The sequence below is a fragment of the Microtus ochrogaster genome, chromosome 4 (assembly GCF_000317375.1).
Source record: "Microtus ochrogaster isolate Prairie Vole_2 chromosome 4, MicOch1.0, whole genome shotgun sequence".
In the NCBI taxonomy this organism is placed as follows: Eukaryota; Metazoa; Chordata; class Mammalia; order Rodentia; family Cricetidae; genus Microtus; species Microtus ochrogaster.
In genome coordinates, this window is record NC_022011.1 from 76,585,485 (window position 1) to 76,609,335 (window position 23,851).

Sequence of the window (23,851 nt, forward strand, 5' to 3'; positions counted from 1 at the left end):
CCGCCACACTGCTTTCCAAAGTGGTTGCACAAGTTTGCATTCCCACCAGCAATGGATGAGTGTACCCCTTTCTCCACAACCTCTCCAACAAAGGCCATCATTGGTGTTTTTGGTTTTAGCCATTCTGACAGGTGTAAGATGGTATCTCAAAGTTGTCTTGATTTGCATTTCCCTGATCGCTAAGGAAGTTGAGCATGACCCCATCCTGATTTTTTTGTCTCCTGGCATCTTAGATTCATCCCTAGTTCCTCTGTATGCCTGGAAGTCCCACCTATTTTCTCTGCATAGTTATTGGCTGTTTAGCTTTTTATTACACCAATCACACCAACACCTTCATATGGTATACAAATATCCCACAACACCTGAGGCTGCTGAATTAGAAATTGAGCCAGCAAACACTGAAGAGCTCTGAGTTTCCTTCATGCCAATGGACATAGTTTATTTTTTCTCAGGGCTTCTTTCTTTCTTTCTTTCTTTCTTTCTTTCTTTCTTTCTTTCTTTCTTTCTTTCTTTCTTTCGTTCTTTCTTTCTTTCTTTCTTTTTTTTTTTGTTTTTTCGAGACAGGGTTTCTCTGTGGCTTTGGAGCCTGTCCTGGAACTAGCTCTGTAGACCAGGCTGGTCTCGAACTCACAGAGATCCACCTGCCTCTGCCTCCCAAGTGCTGGGATTAAAGGTGTGCGCCACCACCGCCCGGCTTCAGGGTTTATTTCTATTTTCTATGGTTGATCATGAAAGTCTACTGACATTGTGTTCAGTTTAGATGTCTTCCCAAGACCATCTGTAAGAACTTAGGCATTTCCGGGGAGCCTGGTCATTTTTAGCAATTCTCCGTTTTCTTTGTGAGTTTAAGGAACCCTAGTATCAACTAAAAATCCAAAGCATTTTTGAAAATAGACTAAAATATTCTGGATGCTGTGTTCTGATTTGTTTGTTGAGTGTGTTTATAAGTAGTTGGGAGCTTTAAAACTGATTGATTTCATACAGAAGAAAGGCTTTATTATCTTCATATCACAGAAATTGTGTATGTCTCTTCTTTTCTAATCCTATTTTTCTCTTTCTCTGGAGGTAACTCTTCTGCAGTCTTTCATGTTTTAATCGGAATATACATATTCCCATGAAAGCATTTTGTGAAAATATGAATCATGTATATTATTCTGAAAACTGCTTTTTTTACTCAATAGTACTTCATGGGATTTCCCAGTGTTATTTATCATAGCTTTATTTTACTTGTTAAAAATGATTACATGACATTTCAACATATGGGCATGTAAAATTGAGATAACTATTCCCCTGTGGAAGTTTTCCCTCCATAGTAGTTTTTATCCTACTATGAACATGCCCAATACATACATTTTAGAAAGTGTTCTTATATATTACTGTTTCAACTTTGTTGGATAGGTATATCAAGTGAAGACAAATATCACAATGTATATTGAAATATTATTTTTCCTCTCTCTCTCTCTCTCTCTCTCTCTCTCTCTCTCTCTCTCTCTCTCTCTCTCTCTCTCATTTGTTTTGCTCCTAAGACAAAGTTTCTTGGTGTAGCCCTGGCTGTCCTGAAGTTCACTATCTACACCAGATTGGCAGAGATCCACCTGCCTCTTCCTCCCAAGTGCTGGGATTACAGGCGGGCACTGCCATGAGCAACTTTCTTTAGTCTTTTAAGAACCCATTTACCTCACACACAATAAGCAAACACTCTACCACTGAGCTGTCTTCTAAGCCATGAAATAAACTTTTTTATTTCAAAATAACTTTAGATTCATGGGGGATTTGCAAACAAAGCATAGAGAATTCTTTTGAATGTCTTGCCCAGCTTCCCCCAGTGTTAATTTTCCACTTAACCTTGATGCACTTGTCATAACTAAGAAAATACCGCTAAATAACTCCTACCAGGTTTTTAGTTTCTCTATGAATCGTCTTTTTGTGATCAAAAAACAATTGAGACAATGCCCTGAGTTAGATGGTGTGCCTTGTTAGCCTTCTTCATCTCCGTTTGTTCCATGGCCTCGCTTTATTCAGTAAATCTAGTTCACCTTCATGTCAGGAGGGGGGAGCAGCCCCTATTTCTTTTCTCTATGTGTTATTTGGAGATCACCGTAAGAAATCGTTCCTTCTCTATCATTTTCCAGTCATTTATTTCAGGACAGAATCATTTATACTGGTTTTGTTCTTTGGGTTATGAGTGTATGGTATAGATACATAATTTTTATTGCTTACATTGTTCTGACATTGGTCACTGACATCTTTCTGCTGGTTGTTAAGTCTTTATTTCTTCATTTTTTTCCTGTTGTGAGGGATTAAACCCTGGTCTTCGAGCATGGAAGCCAGATGACCTTCCACTAAGCTATAGTAAGCCTTGCTAGTAATGCATTATGAATATTTTGTGTTCCTTTCTTTCTGTATTATACGGTGCTTGCTGTTGATCTTGGAATCCTACTGTCTCCATCTTTGAATTCACCGTTTTTCTAAGATAACTAGGTTTTTAATGTGGCTAATTATTGGTCTGAATGGGGATGTTGCTTAGAGTCCACCAACTGGCTATTCAATACTAAATAGTCCTTTCTGAAAACATACATACAAATAAGACTATATGGACTAAACAGGTTCTATTTATATATTTAGGAATATCTGTGAAAGCAGCAGTCAAAGAAAAAAGCCATGAATTTGAAAGTGAGAAAGGTGGAGTAAAGGGAAGAGTTTCAGGGGACGAAAAGGAAAAGGGAAATTATATAATTAAATAATAATTTCAAAACTACTTTTTCAAAAGAATGCTTCCTGTTTCCCAGAGCACCTGCGCTCCAAGGGCTTATTCTCCTTTTCCTGTCTTCTGTAGGCACCTACACATGTGGAGCACTTGCCTGTTCTCTCTCTCTTACACACACACACACACACACACACACACACACACACACACACACACACACATAAAAATATAAATTTGAATGGTGACAATTGTAGCACTACTAATGCAAACCCAGAGACAGATGACAGATATTGAGGTTCAACCTGAAGGTCAAAAAAAGCAAAACAGCCAGCTCCTGGCTCTTTCCTCTACCCCAGTCTGAAATGGCGATCCTGCCTCCAGGAATCTCAGAATGAGACTGTGTGTGAGAGCTGTCTCCTCCCATTTTGTATTCTCTCTAGTGCTGGGATTAAAGGTGTGCACCACTACCACCTGAATTCGATGCAAACTAGTGTGGCTACTAGGATTAAAGGTGTGTGTCACCCCTGCCTGTTCTGTATGACTGACCAGTGGAGCTGTTTTACTCTCTGATCTCCAGGCAAGATTTATTTATTAAAATACAAATGAAATATCCTACATGGCATACACTTAAATGGGAAAGACAGAAAGCCTGGAGGGGGCAAATTTGTCTCTCTTTATTGTTTCCTTCCTTTTCATTGCCTTTGCTGGCATTTCAAATGTAAGAAGGCTGCTGGCCATTCATGTAAAACTGTGGACTAGATTATAAGGTGCCTGCTACTCTCAAGGTCATGGTCCACATCTGGTCTAGAACTCTGATCTGACTTCTTTAGGTCTATTTACAAATGGTACTATTTAAAGACGTGGTGCTAGATATGGTTTCTTATGATGGAGTTAGAAAAGAAGTCATGACTAAATCTGCTAAAGGGGGAAATCAAACAAAGGCTGAGAAAGGATGATAAATGAGGAGAATGCAGCCGACTGGGGAGCCATTAGAAGTCTGAGGCTGCAGTTTAAGTTATGCCAGGAACTCAAGGACCTTCGGTATCTCTGGTTCCAGTCCTCTCTTTAGCTACTGGAATGGCGAGAAAGCTGTGGTTAGCTTAGGGCTGCTATTGCTGCTGCTGCCCCTGCTTCTGCTAAGAGATCTGGGAGGTGAGGCAGGAGAGTCCCCCAAAGGACTTGTAGTCAGTTTTTTACTCGTTGAACATAGAATGCTGTGTAACATTGAAACATGGTTTCTTTCTTTCTTTTTTTTTTTTTTAAAAAGAAAAAAGTAAGAAGCTATCAACAGACTGAAAAGGTCTATTCAGAAGCATAGACTCTTGGGAGGACACTGCAGTCCATGAGGCCACAAGGTGAGGTGACTCCCTTATTACTCTTGTCATACTTTCAAGCATCTGATGCGACTCCTTAATTGTTCCAGGTTATGATTGCTAATGTGTAAGTGGAGAAGCAAAACATTCTTACTTAAAATACATATTTTTAACCATGTGTCTTTGGGGTCATTAAAAGCTTATCCAGAACAGAATTATAATATTTGGTTTCATTAGGGGTGATTTAAAAATATATATCTTTTACTAGGGAATGCTGCTTCTTGTAAGTCTCTCACTTTTAGAAGGTAGTGCCATCCTCAGGAAAATAAACATGAGGCATGTCTATTCTTTATTTCTTATGACCAAAACAGCCAGGCATAATGATGGGGACATTCCATCCCAGCATTTGGGAGGCAGAGGCTGATGGCTCTCTAGGAGTCCAAGGTTATATAGTGAGAGCTAATTTCACAAACTTTACATTTCAGTTAAAACAAAAAACCTACACTTTCAGAAAGAAAGAAAGAAAGAAGAAAGAAGGAAGGAAGGAACGAAGGAAGGAAAGAAAGGAAGGAAGGAAGGAAGGAAGGAAGGAAGAAAGAAAGAAAGGAAGGAAGAAAGAAAGGAAGGGAGCACTAGAGAAGAGGTAGCGGGTGGGTGCATCTGGGAGGAATCATAGGGAGGAGTTGGAAATAATGTGATCAAGTCACCCTGAATGACATTCTTAAGAAATTCTATACATACATACATATGCCTAGATGTGTGTATGTGTATATATACATATACATTATACATAAGTGAATTCATTCTCTGACTTCCTTAAACGTTTAAGAATCGCTTTGTGAAGAATATTTGCCAGCTATGAAATGATGATTCATTTGAATGGTCAAAAACATCCTGGTGTGTGTGTGGGGAGTCACGTTTAACATGTAAGACAGGTAAAGAAAAACAAGCTAAACTGTTGTTAAAGAGCTTGTTAAAATAATTGATGTAAACTGTGCATTTAGAAGTTAAGATTATAGTGAGGGCTAAAGTTCACAATCATGGGATCCTCTTAAATAGTAGATTTCTTCCTCGTTGATATTGTGAGACAAGTTGTCATTGATCTCAATTTTAAATGAAAAGGGTTGACAGACTTTTATGTTGATTTGGTCTAGCTTGTCTTCAGCCTGGCTTTTCTTATGCATCTAAGAGTTGGATCACTTATTAGCATTTAACGTACGTAAATCAGTGGTTTAAATGCCTTAGTTTTTGAAAATGAGTAAGCTATGGTCTTGGTTACCAACATTTATCCAATGAATATTTTACCCAGAGCTAATTTTTATTGTTAATTTAATACATTATTTAAGAAGAGAGGCTAGATTGTATAAGGGTGTGCAGTCAATTCTAAAGCCAACTGGGGATTATCTGGGGTAGTCCTGATTTGTCATCATGCCTTACCTCAGCCTAGAAAACCAAGAGTCTGTACCAGAAGGACCTTGCTCTGTCTCAGCTCACACCCAAAGCTTGTTTTCCAGCCTGACTGTAGCTCATTAGGTGCAGCATATAGAAAAATTTAGTCTAAGGCAGAAGAGGTTCCCTCTTTTGCAAATTGAGTGTTGTGGAAAATAGTTATGCAAACACCTATGAAAATAACAGAGGTAGCCCCACCCACTCACCTTTTTTCTTATTTGCGTTCATTTTATTACCCTCACTAGGGACTCAACTCGTTTCCTGGTGACTGAGAGGAGCTAGCAGGGGGAGGTGGGATGCTATAAGCTCCTAAGGGTCTTAGGCGGATTACAGCTGAGTGAGTTGCAGGGCCTGAAACGTTGTCAAGAAAGTTGTTTTCTGTTTTTTTGTTTTGTTTTGTTTTTTCTAAATTTAAGCAGTCAAATAACTGAAAGCAATTAACTTTGCAAAGGTGCAGGGAGGCCAGGTGTGGTGGTGTATACTTTAAGCCATTAATTTGCTCTTCAGGAGGTAGACGCAGGTGGCTCTCTGCAAGTTTGAGGCCAGCCTGGTCTGTATCACAGGTTCTAGGACAGTCAGAGCAACTTGGAGGGATGCTGACTTGACAAACAAAACAAGAAACAAAGAGAGTCAATGAAAATGCCCCACACCCGGTTTTATCATTAGAAAAGTAGTTCCATTCACTCATTTTGTTATTCCGTTGGTCCACTTTTAAAAAACAACACATATACTAATCGTAACCATTCGATTGTTGTGCTAAGTTTGTGCCTGGAAGTGGAGAAAGTCCACCAGTGTGCTCGCCTTAGTGAAACCCCACGCTCGTGGGAGATAATATTGGTAATGAGTGACGTAGTGATGTCCTAGGTTTGGTGGTGTGAGTGCCATGGGGAGAAATTAGAGGAGAATACAGGTTCTCTTTAACGATAATCAGGGTGGGAATTTTCCTACACGATGTTTTGCTTAGAACACATGAGTGTGAAGATGTGTAAGGCCCAGGTGTTTTTTTCCGCCATTTTTCATATCCTGTCATAACTAGAGATGAGCCCATCACATTGACTGACATCCTAAAAATCTTTCAGTCTTAACTAAACTGGATACGATTGAAAAACTTATGCAATTTTGTGTGTAGAAAACTATAAATCAAGTGATTTTACTTCAGGTAAACATGACGGGAAAATGTCATTACTCAAACAAGACAGACTGGATTACAAAATCTCAACACTGTGCCTGGTGTGGCGCACATTTGATCTCCTTGCTTCTCAGGGAAGTCTAGTAACTGAACAGTAGACATTATAAAAGTCAAGACGGCCAGGTGTGCTGATGGAGTCACAAGGTACAGAAACTCCAGGATATTCCCTTCTATTGGTGAATTCTAGAAGGAGTTTGGGTCAGAATAACAAAAACAGCAACAGCAATAACAATAAATAAAAACTCAAATAGATTTCCAAAACAGCTTAGGGTAGCTTAGGTAATTTCTGAGTCTCCCGAATGACACTTATCTAACCATCATATCAACTTGAGGAAATTAACATGCCGGCATTGTAGCAGTGAAAGAGTCACAGAGTGAGCGCCATGTTTCTTTAGTAGCTATTTGAATCTGTCTATAGCCGATCATGTTTATTCCATGACGCAGAGAGCATTAATGGGCCGGCTCTAGGAGCTGACCACAAAGGCAACCTTTATCTGTTTTAGAAAACCAAAATTATGGGGAGAAAAGGGACGGTGTGCAAGGCAGAGGGCTGTTAGAAACTTAGAAAGAAACGGAAGATTTCTTGTGCAATGTCAGTGTGTTGGATCATGGATTTATTTCAAGCCTTTCCTTCATTCATATATGAAAACTTTTACTTAAGGCTACCTAAGGCGTGACTTTGCCAAAGCAAATGTGTCCTCGATTCTTTTGATTGCATCTTCCCCAAATTTGCTTTACAAATTTGCTCTCCCCGGAATCCTTCTCAAACACGTAGCAGGACTCTGGCTCCCTGCAGAGTCTCCCTGCTTCTCACAGACCTGCTCTGCATGCCTGCGGCTCAATCTGGCATCACCTGGTGTGGTCCTGCTGTGGCCCAACTTTCTCTTCTCCAGTCCTATCATTCTCTCCGATTATCCAGATGCTTTTTCTGGTCTTGTTCTTCTGTAATGCCGATAAAGATTTAACCTAATCCACAGTACTCAACCTCAGCACTGTTAACACAGTTGATGGAATTCTATGCGTTATGGGATGTGCCTATGGCGCCCCACTGGTATCCTCCTCTATAACGTGGCCCATTGTCTCGTCTCACCGAATCAAAATAATCTGCCTCTGGAAATCACTAATCAAATGTGAACATCCAGACCCTCCAAGCCTTTATCTACCCCACACAGAACCTCTCAGGTAAAACTTCTCGCCCCTGCTCAGGGGACCAGGACTGCTGTTTGACCACTTGTAGTTTTTAAATTTCTTTATTGGCTTCTTCCTAATTTTATATTTATAATACGATTTATAAAATGGTAAGCCTGAACATAAAAACGGTGGGGAAATTAAGATAAAGAAGGAATCCGGTAATGCTTGTATTCCCCTCCCCGATGTTTTTATCGACTCGGTGAAAATTCCAGTGCCTTTGGGCTTTCCATACTTTTTTTCAGGCAGATCCGGATTTTGCACGTGTACCAGTGCCTGGCTCTCCTTTGCTCTCTGGCTTGTTCTTAGACGGAGCATATGACCTTGAACCCACACTACTGCCCTATTACAGGATTTGTAAGTGCCACGAGAGCAAGCCAGACACCCCCTGTGCCAAGTCTGCTCTTTTACTGGAGTTAGCCCCTGAACAGCAGTCAGTAATCCCTCCCCATGACTGTGGGCTGACACCTTCAGAACTGTCACCCGGCTCAAGCCACAGAATCTCTCGCCTTCACTCAGTGCCCCTACTATTTTAACGAGAAAATTGAGGTCACTGTGCGGAAATGACTTGTGAATCCTTGCAATTTCTTCTCTATAAACATTCGTATTTTCCTCCAATCTCCAAGTAGGATCAGTCCTTCCCGCTATTCAGGCCAAGCCTGTGCTTGTTTCTCTCCCTTTCCCCGGGCAGGACCTTTGACATCCATTATCTCCGTTTGTCCTTTATCTTCAACCTTGTCTCCACTGCTGACTCTCTTTCTCTGCCTACTAGATTCTGTAGACTTCCATCCAGAAAGCAAACAAAAACAAACCGATCCCTCCCTCCCTCACTTGCCTACACCTTCGATCTCTCTCCTTCCTGATACATCTGAACTCTGAAGCAGCACGCTTCATTCATTTTCCCTTGTCTCTGAGAGTCAGTCAGTCCTCAGCCCTGGGCCATCTGATTTCTAACCCCATTTAACAGAGCATGCTCCCTCTAAAGGCATACACGCCCTACAGCCTTTATCTTGTCCGGCTCTCAGGCATTTGACAGTATTAACTCCATTTTTCTTCTATTCTCTAGGCTGCTGTTTCTCTCTTCTTTTGTTTCTCTTTGATCTCTTAGGGATCTTTTTGTAAAGGTCTGTTCCCTAGCTTCCTCTTTGTTAGATCTTCCATCGAGAAGTAATGAATCACAAACCTAAGCACCAGAAGATGGTTACAGGTACAGGTAAAATAAGTGAGTTTAGTTGGCTAGCTGAAAACAATAAACACTATTGGGTTTAAAAAATGTGCCCACCAAAATACTCAATATTTACTCCTGCATTGAATGACCATGACCCTGAAATATTGTTACACAGCCCATGTTCATTTTGTCCTCACATGCTCCCTGACTGTGCTAAGCTCTTCTAGAGACTGTCATGTCACAGATGCCTCCAATCTTGTCCATTAAAGCTATAGAATTACATTGGAGATACACAAGCACGCGCGCGGTAGAAATGCCTAATGTATCACTTCCAGCAATGAGTGCACTACAATCTTTCAATGTCATTCTCTGCCTCTCTCATGTATGTAAAGATATAATCAGAAAATGCAACAAAAAGATAAACATAAGTCATTAAAGAGGGTTTTAAAATTTGTTAATGAATCCAAAGATTCATAATGAGTTAGTGCTTGATAAAGACATTTAATACAGGAAGAAGAGCTAAAGATTATGACTTACTGAGAGGGTGGTTCTGGATCCATTCCTTAAGGTCTTGAGGAAAAACTAGATAAGGCATATATAACATAGCATCAAAGTAAATTTTAGATGGATATTTAAAATATTTTTTAAGATTTTAATTCACAATGTAACATGTAATTTTTTTGCACACTGACTTCTCACACTTCCCACCTCCCTACTACCCCTGACCACCCCTCCCACCCCCATATATGCCAAAAGTTCCTTTCTGTTGTTCTGTTTTGTGATCCACCAGGATTAAACAGGGGCATGTGTGTGACTTCAGTGGATAGAGAGAGCTATCAATTGAAGGCTGGTGGGCTCATCAGAGATAGCGATTTCCCTTTCAGAATCTATTGGTAGAGTAGTTCAGAGGTTTATATGAGTTCAGCTGGTTTATATGAGTCTCTCCCTTTTCTTTAACAGCTAGTCTTGTGTTGGCCCAATGCAGGTAGCTACAGTTGTTGGTTAATGAATAGGGTAGTTGTAGCAAATCTAGGGAATGAGGGCCATTACCCTTCATCCTATCCTTCAGTTCCTATATACTACAGGCTCCCTCTTCAACAGTATTCCTTGAATCTTAGAGTTGGTAGTATAGGTTAGAGCATGAATCACCCCCCTTGCTAACAGGCACCCCTAAGTCTCTACATTCACTACTTTTCATTGTAAGAAAGAGCTTCTCTGATGAAGGTTGGGTGTTATTTTTGTCTATGGCTAGAAGCAGAGGTATTTAGAAGGCAGTTTGCTGCTATGCTAATTTAGTTAACTATCAGAAATAGGTTCCCCATATGGGTCTATTACCTTCCCAAACCTGGGTTGTTAGCCAGGCTTACAGTACCAGCCATTTATTTATAGATGTTATCAAATATTCAATAAATCCATACAACTTGCAGGCGTCCATATAACTTTTGCCCCTCAAAATATTTAAGCTCTGCAAGATTGCAAGGTGAAACAAAGGCTTCCTTTTTTTTAAAAAAAATTTAAAACCAGTCACATTTTCTCTTGGTGTACAGTTCTACTTGAAGTGATGACTGCATGGCCATCTGTCTTCACTACAACCAAGAGAAAGAATAGATCCATCCATCTCAAACTATTTTGAGCTGCCCCTTGACAACTTCTTCCCACCCCAGTCCCAGGCAGCTAATTCAATCTAGGACGTTGTGGTTTCCCCCTCTCCAGAATGTGGTTATTGGTCACAAAACAAAGTCTGTAGCCTTTCGCCTTTGCTCCCTCCATTAACACGATGTTCAGAGACTCAGTGATGCTGTTGTACATGCCACGTTTGTCACTTATTATTGCTAAGTCCCAGTCTTCCTCACAAACGTACCTCAGTGTGTCTACACTCTTTCCCTCTGAGGAACATTTGGGTCATATTTTGGAGCTTTAAGTTTCTATAAACATCAGTTTAGGAAGTTTTTTGTTCATTTGTTTTTTTTTTTTTTTAAGAGAACCTAGTATGATCTGAAAATGAAATCTTATTTATAGGCTGTTTGAACAGTTGATGTGGGGGCACTCTTTTGAAAGGCTGTGGAACCTTTAGGAGGTAGGGCTATGCTAGAGAAAGTGGATTACTAGGGTCGGGCACAGCCTGGCTCCACTTCCTGTCTGCCTGCTACTTCTTGAATGCTGACACAGTTCCTGCCTCTATGCTTTCCCCCCACTGTGATGCACTGTATTCTTTCATAATCTGTATACCCAAATCAGCCCTTCGTCCCTTAAATTGCTTCTTAGATATTTGGTACAGCGGCACGTAGGTATTATACAAAATTCATACAAGGACGTGGGGACATTGTAGTGGTGAACTCGGCTAGGTGTGTTTAGACCTTAGGAACTTTTGTTTGTGGGAAGGATGTGGAATAAATATCTTGGAACTTTGTATTTGGAAAGGCTTCGATGCTGTAAGTAGAACCCAATGGGCTGTTCTGGGGTGAGTTTAGAAGATCAGAACAGAGGCCTACCACCTGAGACTGCAGAGAGGAGGGCGTGTGTTGGGAGCTGGAGCAGTCCCTGAGTGAGAACCCAAGTGAGAGCGTATGCGAAAGTAAGGAACCAAGTCTTTCGGCAAAGAAAATTTCAGGACAGCATAGTGATCGGACTGTGTCCTAGTGGCTGCTCACGTCTCTTGTCTAGGTCTACAAGCGGAAAGAAGTGGTGGGAGCAGAAAGGTCTATGAAAGTGTGTCGTGTGTAAGAAAGCAGCGTGGGGGTGTTGAAAGATGTAGGTGCTGTTGAGTAGCTGCAATTGTTAAAAAAAATAGTGCCGTTAACGAGAAGACACAGTGCCCTGCCCTAGGACAATATGAACAATCCCTGAGTCTTGCCTGCAGGTGAGATCCAATCCATGAAAACTTCAACCTCATGAAAACTTCAACCTGCATTCGTCTGAAAGGTGAGAACCTGAGCTTCTGATACCAACATCTTTGAGCAGGTCCCTTCTTTGGAAATACATGCTTAGGAAAGCGTTTCAGCCTCAAAGGCATGCAGAAGGCATGGCAGCTATGGTCCAAGAATGCCAGGCTACATTTTGACCTGATGGCGGAGCATTGGCCATGAGGGCTCTTAACCACCGAGCCATCTCTTCAGCCCTAGTTGTTTTTTTTAAAAAATATTTTATTTATTTATTTATTATGTATACAGTGTTCTGTCTGTGTGTATGCCTGCAGGCCAGAAGAGGGCACCAGACCCCATTACGGATGGTTGTGAGCCACCATGTGGTTGCTGGGAATTGAACTCAGGACCTTTGGAAGAGCAGGCAATGCTCTTAACCACTGAGCCATCTCTCCAGCCCCAGCCCTAGTTTGTTGGCAGAGGTTTTTGTCCCACCCTGTCCTGCAGCTGTTCATTCCAAAGAAATACACAGAGGTCTACTTTAATTAGAAACTGGTTGGCCTACTAGCTCAGGCTTCTTTTTTTTGTTTTGTTTTTTTAAATATTTATTTATTTATTTATCTATAGCTATCTATCTATCTATCTATCTATCTATCTATCTATCTATTCATTTATTATGTATATATTTATTATACAATTGCAGGCCAGAGAGGGCACCAGACCTCATTATAGATGGTTGTGAGCCATCATGTAGTTGCTAGGAATTGAACTCAGAACCTTTGGAAGAGCAGGCAGTGCTCTTAACCACTGAGCCATCTCTCCAGCCCCTAGCTCAGGCTTCTTATTAACTAATTCTTACATCTTAAATTGGCCCATTATTCTTGTCTGTGTGCGCCACGTTTCCTGATACCTTTATCAGTGGGGTGTTCTCATCTTGCTTCCTCTGCATCTGGATGATGACTGCAGACTGAGCTTTCCTCTTCCCAGAATTCTTATGTTCTCCTCACCCCGCCCATATTTCCTGCCTGGCTACTGACCAATCAGCGTTTTATTAAAATATAAGTAGCAAATCTTTACAGGGTGCAAGACCATTGTCCCACAACACTAGTCCTTGGAGCTTTAGTTCAATTCCTGTCTGCTCTCTGCTTCTTGACTGCAGGCAGACATGAAGTGGCCAGCTCCCCCACACTCCTGCTGCCATGCCTCTCCTGCTATGATATCCTGTATATCCCATTGAACTCTGGTCAAAGTCATCTCTCCCTCCCTTTAGTTGCTTCTTGACAAGTACATTTGGCCACAACTGCAAGGAAAACTAATAATAGAGAACCTAAAAGTTCACTAGGGGGGAATTTTGTTTAAGTGATACAACACTGTAGGCGGTGGCTGGTTTCATACTGTATTTCCGTAGGAATATATGAACTTCCCGTTTTTTTCACTGCTTCATCAACATTTGGTACTATCATGTTTTCATTTATTTTAATCACTTGATTTGACACTGTGGTTTTATTTTTAATGAAGAGCAATATTGAACATCTTATGTTTATTCACCATCTGCATGTGCCCTTGTAAAGTGTTCAAATATTCTGTCCAAATTTTATTAGTTTTCTGTTGTTTCATTCTGAGATAGGCAACTTGTAATCATTATCTCAGTCGATAACAAATTTTTTTTTTCTTGATTAGAATATTTAGAGTAAAAAAAATTTTTTTTGAGACAGGGTTTCACTGTAGTTTTAGAGCCTGGCCTGGAATTTGCTCTGTAGACCAGGCTAGCCTTGAACTCACAGAGATCTACCTACTTCTGCCTCCGCCTCCCAAGTGCTGGGATTAAAGGCATGTGCCACCACCACCTGGCTTAGCATAAGAATTTTTAAACTTGATATAGCCATACTTTTGTTTCTTTTACAATTTTTTTTTTACTAACTCAAAGGTACAAATATTTTCAATTGTATTTATTTTTTTAAATTTTGGTTTGCATTTAGGTGTGGGTCTATGTTGAAGCTTTTTCTCTATAATTTGGAAAACTGAAATTTAATACTTTATGTGAAAATATCTAAATATTCTATCATATGTGAAAAAATTATCCTCTCTTCATTCAATTTCCTTTACATGTTTTGTGAAAAGTTAATTATTTTTGTGTCTGGATATGTTTCTACTTTCTTGAATTTTTTTCCCTTCTTGTTATCAAGTATCATGGTTATAATATTTTGTTCATTAAGTCTTTAAACAGCATAGGATATCTTCATTTATAAATGCATTACTTTTGTATTATAATATCTTTGTCTTACCCCGTACATTTGGAGTCTTCTTGTTGATGTTTATTAAAATATCTTATTGCTATTTTGATTGACATTTAGTTACATATATTAGAACAATGCCTTGTTGCATATATAAGATTAAATAGCTATTATTATTAAAATATAGTCATTAAATATTACCCTAAGTCATATCAAGATAATTGACAAGGTCTTGTCCGAGCTTTTTACAAAACAAATTCTAAGACTATTGAAACTACAAAAAGAAAAAAGAAAAAAAACCCAACCCTCAACATGTTGATCAAAGACATTAGACATTGACAGTATAATGATTGCACAAGCATATAAAACATTCTTTTTTTTTATTCCTTATGTATACAACATTCTGCCTCTGTGTTTGCCCGCACACCAGAAGAGTGCGCCAGACCTCATTACAGATAGTTGTGAGCCACCATGTGGTTGCTGGTAATTGAACTCAGGGACCTCTGGAAGAGCAGCAGTGCTCTTAACCACTGAGCCATCTCTCCAGCCCCCACAAAACATTGTTGCTTTCTGTAGATTCTCATGAACCTAACTTGTCAGCACATACTTATAATCTGAAGATTACTGAAGATTACATGAATATAATAAAATTGAAGATGAGAGTTTTCTTCTTTATAGGGATTATGGAATGCTCCCTAAGAGACTGGAATGGAACTCCGTGGGTTGCACATACCCATCCATAGACACACACACCAGCACAGTTCTGAATATATCAGCATGGAGGAATAAGTCACTTGTAGGTAGTTTGTGAAATCTTGTTTAAAAAGGCAATTAATACCTGTCAGCCACTAACAAGTAATCTAAAGAAAAGATCACAAGTTTAAACTAGAGGGAATTCCATTCAAAAAGTTTGGTTGATTATATATTGACTAATGCCAAGTTATATGACATTGAATTCCAGATGTCTATACTTCCAGAGAAGAAATGCAAGAAAATTATAAAGAAAAATGCCCTTAGAGTTTGGATGTAGGAAAATGAATACCCAAAGGGATAACAAAGTATCTGTAATCTAATGTACAAAGCTTGCTTTTTTGGGGATAAATTCAAAGCACATATCTTAATATAATATAATATGATTGATTGGAAATGATTTTTTTAATGATTTTATTTTTTTAAAAGATCTCTATGAACATGATGAATTTAAAATCTTTCTTGGGCAAGGCAGTGGTGGAGCATGCCCTTAATTCCAGCACTTAGGAGGCAGAGGCAGGCAAATCTCTGTGAGTTTGAGGGCAGCCTGGTCTATAGAGTGAATTCTAGGACAATTAAGGCTATACAGAGAAACACTGACTAGAAAAACTAAAAATAAGCAAGCAAACAAACCTTTTTTAATAGGGGTAATTTCAACCCAGTTTATTTAGATTTCTAACATCAAGACAAAACAAAGCAAAATCTGAAAATGTGTGTTACTTTTGGCCAGTGTTGTCCTCTTCTAAGGCATCTGTTCTCTGAATAAATGTTTTTTACCTCAGCTATGCCTAATCTTTAAGAGGCAAAACACTGGATATATAATATGAGGCATTCCTTATTTATTTATTGTCATTTTACATACCAATCCCAGTTCCCACTCCTTCCCCTCCTCCTGCTGCCCTCACCTTCCCCCACCTCACCCCCATCCAGTCCCCAGAGAAGGTAAGCAAACAAGTCTTGTACATCACTTTGAGGCAGTACCAAGGCTCTTCCCTCTCTATCTAGGCTGAGCAAGGTTTTCCTCTAAAGAGAATGGGTTCCCAAAAGCCAGTTTAAGCACTAGGGGTAAATTTCAGTCCCACTGCCTGTTTGCCCACAAACTGCCTAAGCCACACAACTGTCACCCACTTTCAGAGGGCCTAGTTTGGTCCTAAGCAGGTTCCCCTGCTGTCAGCCCAGAGTCAGTGTGCTCCCACTAACTCAGGTCAGCTGTTTCTGTTGGCATCTCCATCGTGGTCTTGACCCCTTTGTTCCTCCCTCTGTTCGGACACTGGGAGTTCAGTCCAGTGCTTAACTCTGGATCTCTGCATCTGCTTCCATCAGTTACTGGATGAAGATTCTATGATGACAATTAAGGTAGTCATCAATGTGATTACAGAGGAAGGCCAGTTCAGGCACCCTCTTCATTATTGCTTAGGGTCTTGGCTGGGATCATCCTTGTGGATTTCTGGGAATTTCCCTAGTGCCAGGTTTCCCGCTAGCCCCACCATTGCTCCATCAATCAACATATCTTTTCCTTGCTCTCCCCTCTGTCCTTCCCCATCTTGACCATCCCATTCTCTCAGGTTCTCCCCCTCCCCCTTCTCCATTTCTCTTCTTCCCTCCCCCTACCCTCTTGCCCTCAGGAGAAGTTCCTTATTAAGAGTATTTTAATTAAGATGTTTTTAGTAGGTGGAACTTCATCTCAGAGCACCTAAAAAATAATCTAACTTTGAAGTTCTTGTTTTACCCTCTACAAAGCTTTTTCAGAAGGTATAGTATGATGTTATATAAGCATTTAATTTTCTTCATCAGTGTGATTTTGACTTACCATTATCAGTGTCATAAAACCACCTCTGTTCAATACAGTAGAGCTGTGCAGGAGTTTTATTTTTGAGATATTCTTATTTCAAGGTAGAATGAGTAACAGCTATCAATATAGAAGTATGATTAGAATATTCTCACAGGGAGCTGGAGAGATGGCTCAGTGGTTAAGAGCGCTCACTGCTCATACAGAAGACCAAGATTCATTCCAGCTTCAAGGGTCCCAGGCACACACATGCTATACATACATATATGTAGATAAGCATATATATAAGCATATATATAAGTATATAGATAAGTGTGCATATATATTATTTATTTATTTATTTATTTATTTATTTATTTATTTATTTATTTATTTATTTTTGGTTTTTTGAGACAGGGTTTCTCTGTTGTTTTGGAGCCTATCCTGGAACTAGCTCTGTAGACCAGGTTGGTCTCAAACTCACAGAGATCCACCTGCCTCTGCCTCCCAAGTGCTGGGATTAAAGGCATGCGCCACCACCGCCCGGCTTATATATATATATATATATATATATAAAAGACATTTTAAGAAGAATATCCTAGCAGATGTGTATGCATTCATTCATTCTTTCCTAACTGCCACCGTACTCACAGTAGCAAACACGAGAAACTATACTGCTTCCAAATCCCCCAGTCCTGCTGTCATAAGGGCGATTTCTTACTTAGACAAGTCTCGTTGATGACTTCATGGGGTCAAAGGGCACAACAAGGTGCTGCGAGAGGCCAAGTCACTTCATGCTCGTATGTATGTCTCTGTCGATACTTCCAGAGGTTTATTGTTGCAGGGGGATTTGAAAAATGAGAGCAAAAGCCATTTTTTGCACAACCTTCACCCTTTCTCACAGACTAGGAGATAGCCACTGCTCTCAAATGGACGCAGCAATTTTCCTTTTCTATTTTTTTTTGTCAACCTAAAATAATTTCTTTGTTATTAAGGAAAGTTTTGTACAGTAAGCATAAATCGTGGCCAGGTAGGTTTTGCTTTTTTGTGGGGGAGGGGTACAAGTACAGTATTTCTATTTTATTTTCTCTATTACTCAATGTCAGCAGTAAAGCTATTAAAATAATCTTGTACTTAAGTTTGAAATCTTCATGTCAAGTTGATGAGAGTTAGACAAGACCAACTAATATACAATGTATGCACATACGGAACCATCCTATCAAATCCTGCTAATTTGCATAATTCATATGTGTTAATATTATTGTTTTAAAGGAGTTAGATTTAAAAGAGTATTTATGAATAAGAATAAACAACCTCTAAGACAATATTTTACTAGTTTCAATTTGTGTTAATTTTGGTGTATATAAACAAATGTACAGTACACCTTATATAAGAGAGGATGAACTTTGTGTCTAGCTGCAAACTGTACAAAAGAAGTAAAGAAAATATGGTTAAAATGGCATATTTAATTAAAATTAGCTGTCTCATCAAAACCTGGCCTGCTTTCTCTAATAAGCCGACTTCTGAGCTCTATGGTTTTAAGCTAGTGGCTCGAGAAGTAGTACTCCTGTAAAGTAGTTGCCTAGCTTATCTGAGGTTCTGGATTTGATCCTCAGCATTGCTCAAAACCAAACAACAAAACGAACAAAACAGCCTGAAAGCTGCATATATCCATGATGATCAGAGCTTAAAACCAGAAGCCTCTGGACAGAAAAATTGAATTCATGGTTTGTTTACTTCTTGTTATATTTTCATATTAAATTTGCTGAATCTCCACTGCTTCTCATTGCCTTACTCTGTGCTAAGCCCCGTGTATCTTGTCTATGTGGCCTAACCGTTACCTGAATTTGCAATCTCTGATTTAGAAATTTGTGAAGACTTAAAAACACGAAAAACTGTGTTGCAAGGCTCTTTTACACACTAAAGATAGGCGTGCAAATTTCCTTTTAAATATTTAGCGTGTATGCATTTGTGTGTGCATATGTGTGTACACTTGTGTATATATGTGAGTGTGTGAGGTATATATGAATGTGGGGGGCATTGTTCGTGGACCTGTGTGCATGGGGAGGAAACAGTAGGACATTGGGTGCCCTGTACTATTTATTCTTCGTTTTATTCCCTTAAAGCAGGGTTTTGCACTAAACCTGGAACTAGGCTGGTGGCAAGCAAGCTTCTTCACATGTAGTGCTGGGGTTACAGGAAAGTGAGGTTGTTCCCAGCTTTTCACAAGGGCTCCTGGGCTTTTTGAACACCTGTCTTTGTGCTTGTACAGCAATGCTCCTACTACTCAAGCTCTCTCTCTAGCCTGATCAAACTCTTCGCAGTGGTTTGGGGAAATATTTTTCAAAAGCATCAACTCCTTTGAATCTCCCATCACTAATTGATGTACAGATCCACTCACAAAGGTATATGAAGGATGCCGTGGACAGGCTGTTCACAGGAGGGAAAAGTGTAAACCTTTCTAAAGTCCTGTCTACCTGTCAATTTCATCAGCCTAGATAATGGAATTATATATATATGTATATATATATACACACATATATGCACATATAGATGCATATATATAAATAAAAGAAACAAAGTATCTAATATCTAAAATATGAGAGCAGTAAAAATTGAAAAATTAGAAAAAATATTTTTGTGTCTATAAGAATAATAATTTCATATTGTTAAGATAATGCATTGGTGCATTGATACTGTATACCAGATTTATAATAGCAGTTATTCTTCTTTTATTGATTTTTATTGAGCTCTACATTTTTCTTTGCTCCCCTTCCGGCCTCTCCCTTTCCCTTCAACCCTTTCCCAAGGTCCCCATGCTCCCAATTTACTCAGGAGATCTTGTCTTTTTCTACTACCCATGTAGATTAGATCCATGTATGTCTCTCTTAGGGTCCTCATTGTTGTCTAGGTTCTCTGGGATTGTCATTTGTAGGCTTTTTTTTTTTTTGCTTTATGTTTAAAAATCACTTATGAATGAGTATATGTGATAATTGTCTTTCTGGGTCTGAGTTACCTCACTCAAAATGGTGTTTTATAGCTCCATCCATTTATGGCAGTTTTTCTTGAGAGGGGAGGATTATGCTAAGCTTCTAACATCTTAAACCTCTTTTTTTTCATAACATTTAAAATTATTAATGAAGTTACACATACTATACAATAAAAAAAACTTGCTACAGTCGTCCAAAACCTAAAACATTATATGAAATGTTATCAAATAAGAAACCATTGCTTATGTTGAGGCATAAGACTTGATTGACACAGTAAAACTTTGAAGCCTATTATAGATGAAATTATAATTACTCAGAATGTACTTATCAGTATTTGGTTGCATTTTGTTTTCTTACTTAAATGAAAATATTATGCATGGATCTTTGGATCTTGCAGAAAGGTTGTGTGCTGATGACCAGGTACATAATCAAAATGTTTTAGCAAGCTGTTCTTTTGGCCCAAATTTTAAAATTTCATAATTACTTATTTTGGAAGGAGAACAAAAAGCATACTTCTCCTGCTGCCAAGAAGAAAATCTTGTAATCGTAACCTTAATCATGAAGTAGTCGTGGGTTGCAAAATGATTTTGGCAAAATTTAGATGCCCTATCCTTGTAAAACATTTGGTCCCCAAATGGACAGATGATCTACAAAGTGTCCTTCCTCTCATCCCAGACAGCATCAAGAATGAGGCAAGCCTGCCTGCAAAGAAGCCAGCGCAGGGAAGGGAGCTGCTAACCTTGGCAGTTTTTATGCCTAGTCTGATCACAGTGACAGGTTTATTGCCATGATGAGAGAAAATAAAGCCTTGCTGGCCTAGAGAAGGACTTGAAAATGAAGAAGGGATCGCTGTGTGGAAAATGAGATCATGGCTTGGACCACTGTCACCGTTATCAACAGCAAGCATGTACGGAACGGCGCTAGATGAGGGGGCACCGAATTCAGGGCGCTGAGGTTGTGCTTATAAGGTCCACATGTGCAGCTGACAGAATGATCGATGCTTCCAGTAGATTTAACGCTATATCTGGCCATTCCAGACATTGCTGGAATTGGTAAAGTTTGAAGGTTTCTGTTTTCCATGAAACCATGACTCGTTTTTGTCAGAAAAATATGCTCGAAGTTTGCATGCAAAATTAGAGGTTCTGTTATCCAGAGATCCCTAGTTCTATTTTTGCAATAATTTCTTTAGCCTTACACAGGAGATGGGAAAAGACCATTTAGGTTTCATCTCCAGGTTATATGCATCTTTGCTTGCCAATAGCATGCTTCCAAAATTGAATTATTCAAATATGTCACTGTAAAATATCTAAGCTTTTCTGAGTTTCAGTATGATGGATGCTCTTAGGTGTTTTTGCTGTGTGTCAAAAGGTAGACTCTTGTTGTGAGAATTATCATTTAGGACAATGAAGATTCACTTCCCTATACATTATAATTGGTTGTTTTTTTGTTATTAACTAACTTAAATCACTTTTGATCATGTCCATCTTAATATTTTTCAACTTCTTCCATGAAAGTCTGTAATGTTTTGTGACATGTACCTGAATATGGCTTTCACAAGCCTCCTGCCTGTCCACCTACATGCTGGTGCTGAGTGGCCATGCAAGAGTCCCAACTTGCCATGTGAAAGACTGTTTCCATCCAGTAAAAGCCGATGATAATCTTTACGATTTTCATATTTTTTTCCTGATTGTTTATGGCCACCACCTTGATGGAATTACCCTTGAAATTCCTCAAGTGCTCAGTGTGAAGTATGTGTTCTTCAACTCAGCATAAAGAACAGAATATCCGGGTTCTTCGGTGACTCCTGTAGAGACATATTTCTGGCAGAATCAGTTTAGCCTTCCCAAAGTAATACCTAGTCATAAACTATGCGTGTAGATTCTTACGTATACCAGTTATTGGAAACATTAAATGTTATCTTGCAGGAGAGCATGATTTCAAAATAATAAAACTTTGCGATGTCAATTAGGTAGAGGAACCAATACTATGCATTAATGCTAACTATGTTGCAATTGAGATCTGTTGGGCTGCACTGGCTACTACCAGTGCTTACAAATCTGTCATGTGTGGGGTGTTCCCCCAAGGGAGCAGGAAACAACATCTAGAACTCCAGCAGGAAACATGCCTCCCCTTTCCTCTCCCACTCTCGGAGGACTCTCAGAGAACTAGCCACAGTAATCTAGCTCTCTGTTCTTTTGCCACACTGTGTCTCTGCAGTCCAGGAACGGAGATAAATGCCCTTCCTGAAGTGTCAGGTCAGAAGGACGAAAGGAACATCCCCCAGCACTAGTAACGCAACCCACCCACGTTGATTTTTTTTTTTTTTTTTTTGCTTTATGAAGAAGCAAAAATAAGACTGAAAGAACCTACTTTTGGGGAGCTGGTGTGTTTGTAAATCCCCACCGTGTGGGGAAATGGTGCTTAAGGCTTTTGTTGGTACAATGATTTAGGAGACGAAATCTCAGGGATCTCAAAGTTCCTTGACATACCGAAATATAACTTTAATTTCTCAAATGAAATAGGCTTTCCTATTTGCTAGATAGAGAATGATATTTATCTATTCTTTCAGGTAGATGTCAATGTCATACTAGGAGTAGCTGAAAGGAAGCTTTATTATCATCAATTAATATGTCAGGTTTATGAGTGTGTAAATGGAAGTTTCTAGCAATTATTCAGAACATGACTCCTACTTTCAAAGAACTCACTTTAAAAAATTATTTATGCTACCGTGAAGAATTATCAATACATTGCTCACTTAGAACTTTTTTTCATTTGGTCTTATTAAAGTTTTCTTACTTCTTTTATCTTGCTTTTTCTTTTCTTTACAGCCCCCTTTCTGTTTTCTCCTTGTATTGATTTTAAAGATTTTTTTTTTAAACCTTACCGTCATTGAATTTATGGCCTGGAACTGCAGCTTGCCTCCCATTTTTCTTTTTGATGTGTTCAATTCAGAATCATTTATTAGCTCTCACGTGCATAGGTGCAGAGGAGCCCACATGAAACAGAGGGAGCCCGAGTTGATGGCACCACTGAGCTGTCTCCCTTCTGCTCTCAGGAGGGTAAGAAAAGTAAAATCAGAATCATTGTGGACAAAGGAAAAGGACCCAGTGGCCTTGGTCCTGAATACATTAATGACCCACTCCCCTGCCCTGCCCTTGGCCAGTTCTTCCATTCTGTGCTCTAGAAAGGATTCAGCATGTGAACAGGCTACAGAGAAAACCGGTCGATTAAGTTCCTTCTATTTGTGATGCTCGTGGCATTTCTTACACTCACCTCCAGAGATACATGTAGACATTGTACTTCATGCCTTCAGATGAAGTGCCTTTTCCCTCCTAATAATGAAGCACTTTATCTTGTCTCTTAGGTAGGTTTCCATTGCTGTGGTAAAACACCGTGGGCATCAACAACCAGGGGAGGAAAGGGTTTATTCCCCCTCACAATGCTCAGGTCATTACCGCATCACCGAGGGAAGTCAGGCAGGAACTTGGAGGACATTGAAGCAGAGGCCCTGGAGGACCACTGCTTACTAGTTTGCTCTGGATGGCTTGCTCAGTCTGCTTTCTCACACATCCCAGGAACACCAGCCTGGAGTAGCGCCACCCACAATGATTTGGTCCCTCTCATGTCTGTAACTAGGAAAATGGCACCCACAGGCCTGCTTGTTAGGAGCATTTTAACAACTGAGAGAACCTCTTCGGATTTTGTGTCAAATCGAAATAAACCTGGCGAGTACACTTGACATAGAGGTGTTCAATCTTTCCATACTTCCTGGCATGTATCAATGCATTTGTTAGCCCTGTCTCGGGAACACACGCCTCATGAATGATCTTGTGTTAGGAAGGGTCTTCTATCCTGCATTTTGTTGTTGCTAGGTAGCTCCCCTAGTGAATTTCTAAATACCAAGAGCTATGAATAACATTTTCTCCACTCTTTCCTTCACAATTATCCCAAGTAACCACGCAACCTGTTTCCAGATTCGGTGAAAAGAATACTCTCACTGATGGGTGTCATGAAGCATACGCTATCATGTTGGTAGGCAGGGTATGTACAAACAAGCCAGGCTTGCTGTTATATTTGAATTTTACCTTTTTTTTTTAAAAAAAAATTTTAAACGTCTTTTTGCATCAACCCACATGGTTTATTGATGTTTGTAACAGTACAAGGCGATGCTTGTATTATTACGAAGATTGTCTGTGTATTTTCTGTCAAACCCACAGATCAATGCAATCTGTTT

The 23,851-nt window shown here is 39.5% G+C and overlaps 1 protein-coding gene across 2 annotated transcripts in view; it reads left to right on the top strand.

Annotated features, from left to right (window-relative positions):
• The window catches only part of Csrnp3 (cysteine and serine rich nuclear protein 3), a 176,388-nt gene that overhangs the window by 29,706 nt on the left and 122,831 nt on the right, over window positions 1–23,851 (top strand). For both annotated transcript variants that reach the window (XM_005346495.3, XM_026778546.1), the window contains exon 2: window positions 3,975–4,062. In XM_005346495.3, the coding sequence (XP_005346552.1) occupies window positions 4,050–4,062 (13 nt within the window). In that variant the 5' untranslated portion in view covers window positions 3,975–4,049. The remainder of the gene's footprint in view (window positions 1–3,974; window positions 4,063–23,851) is intronic.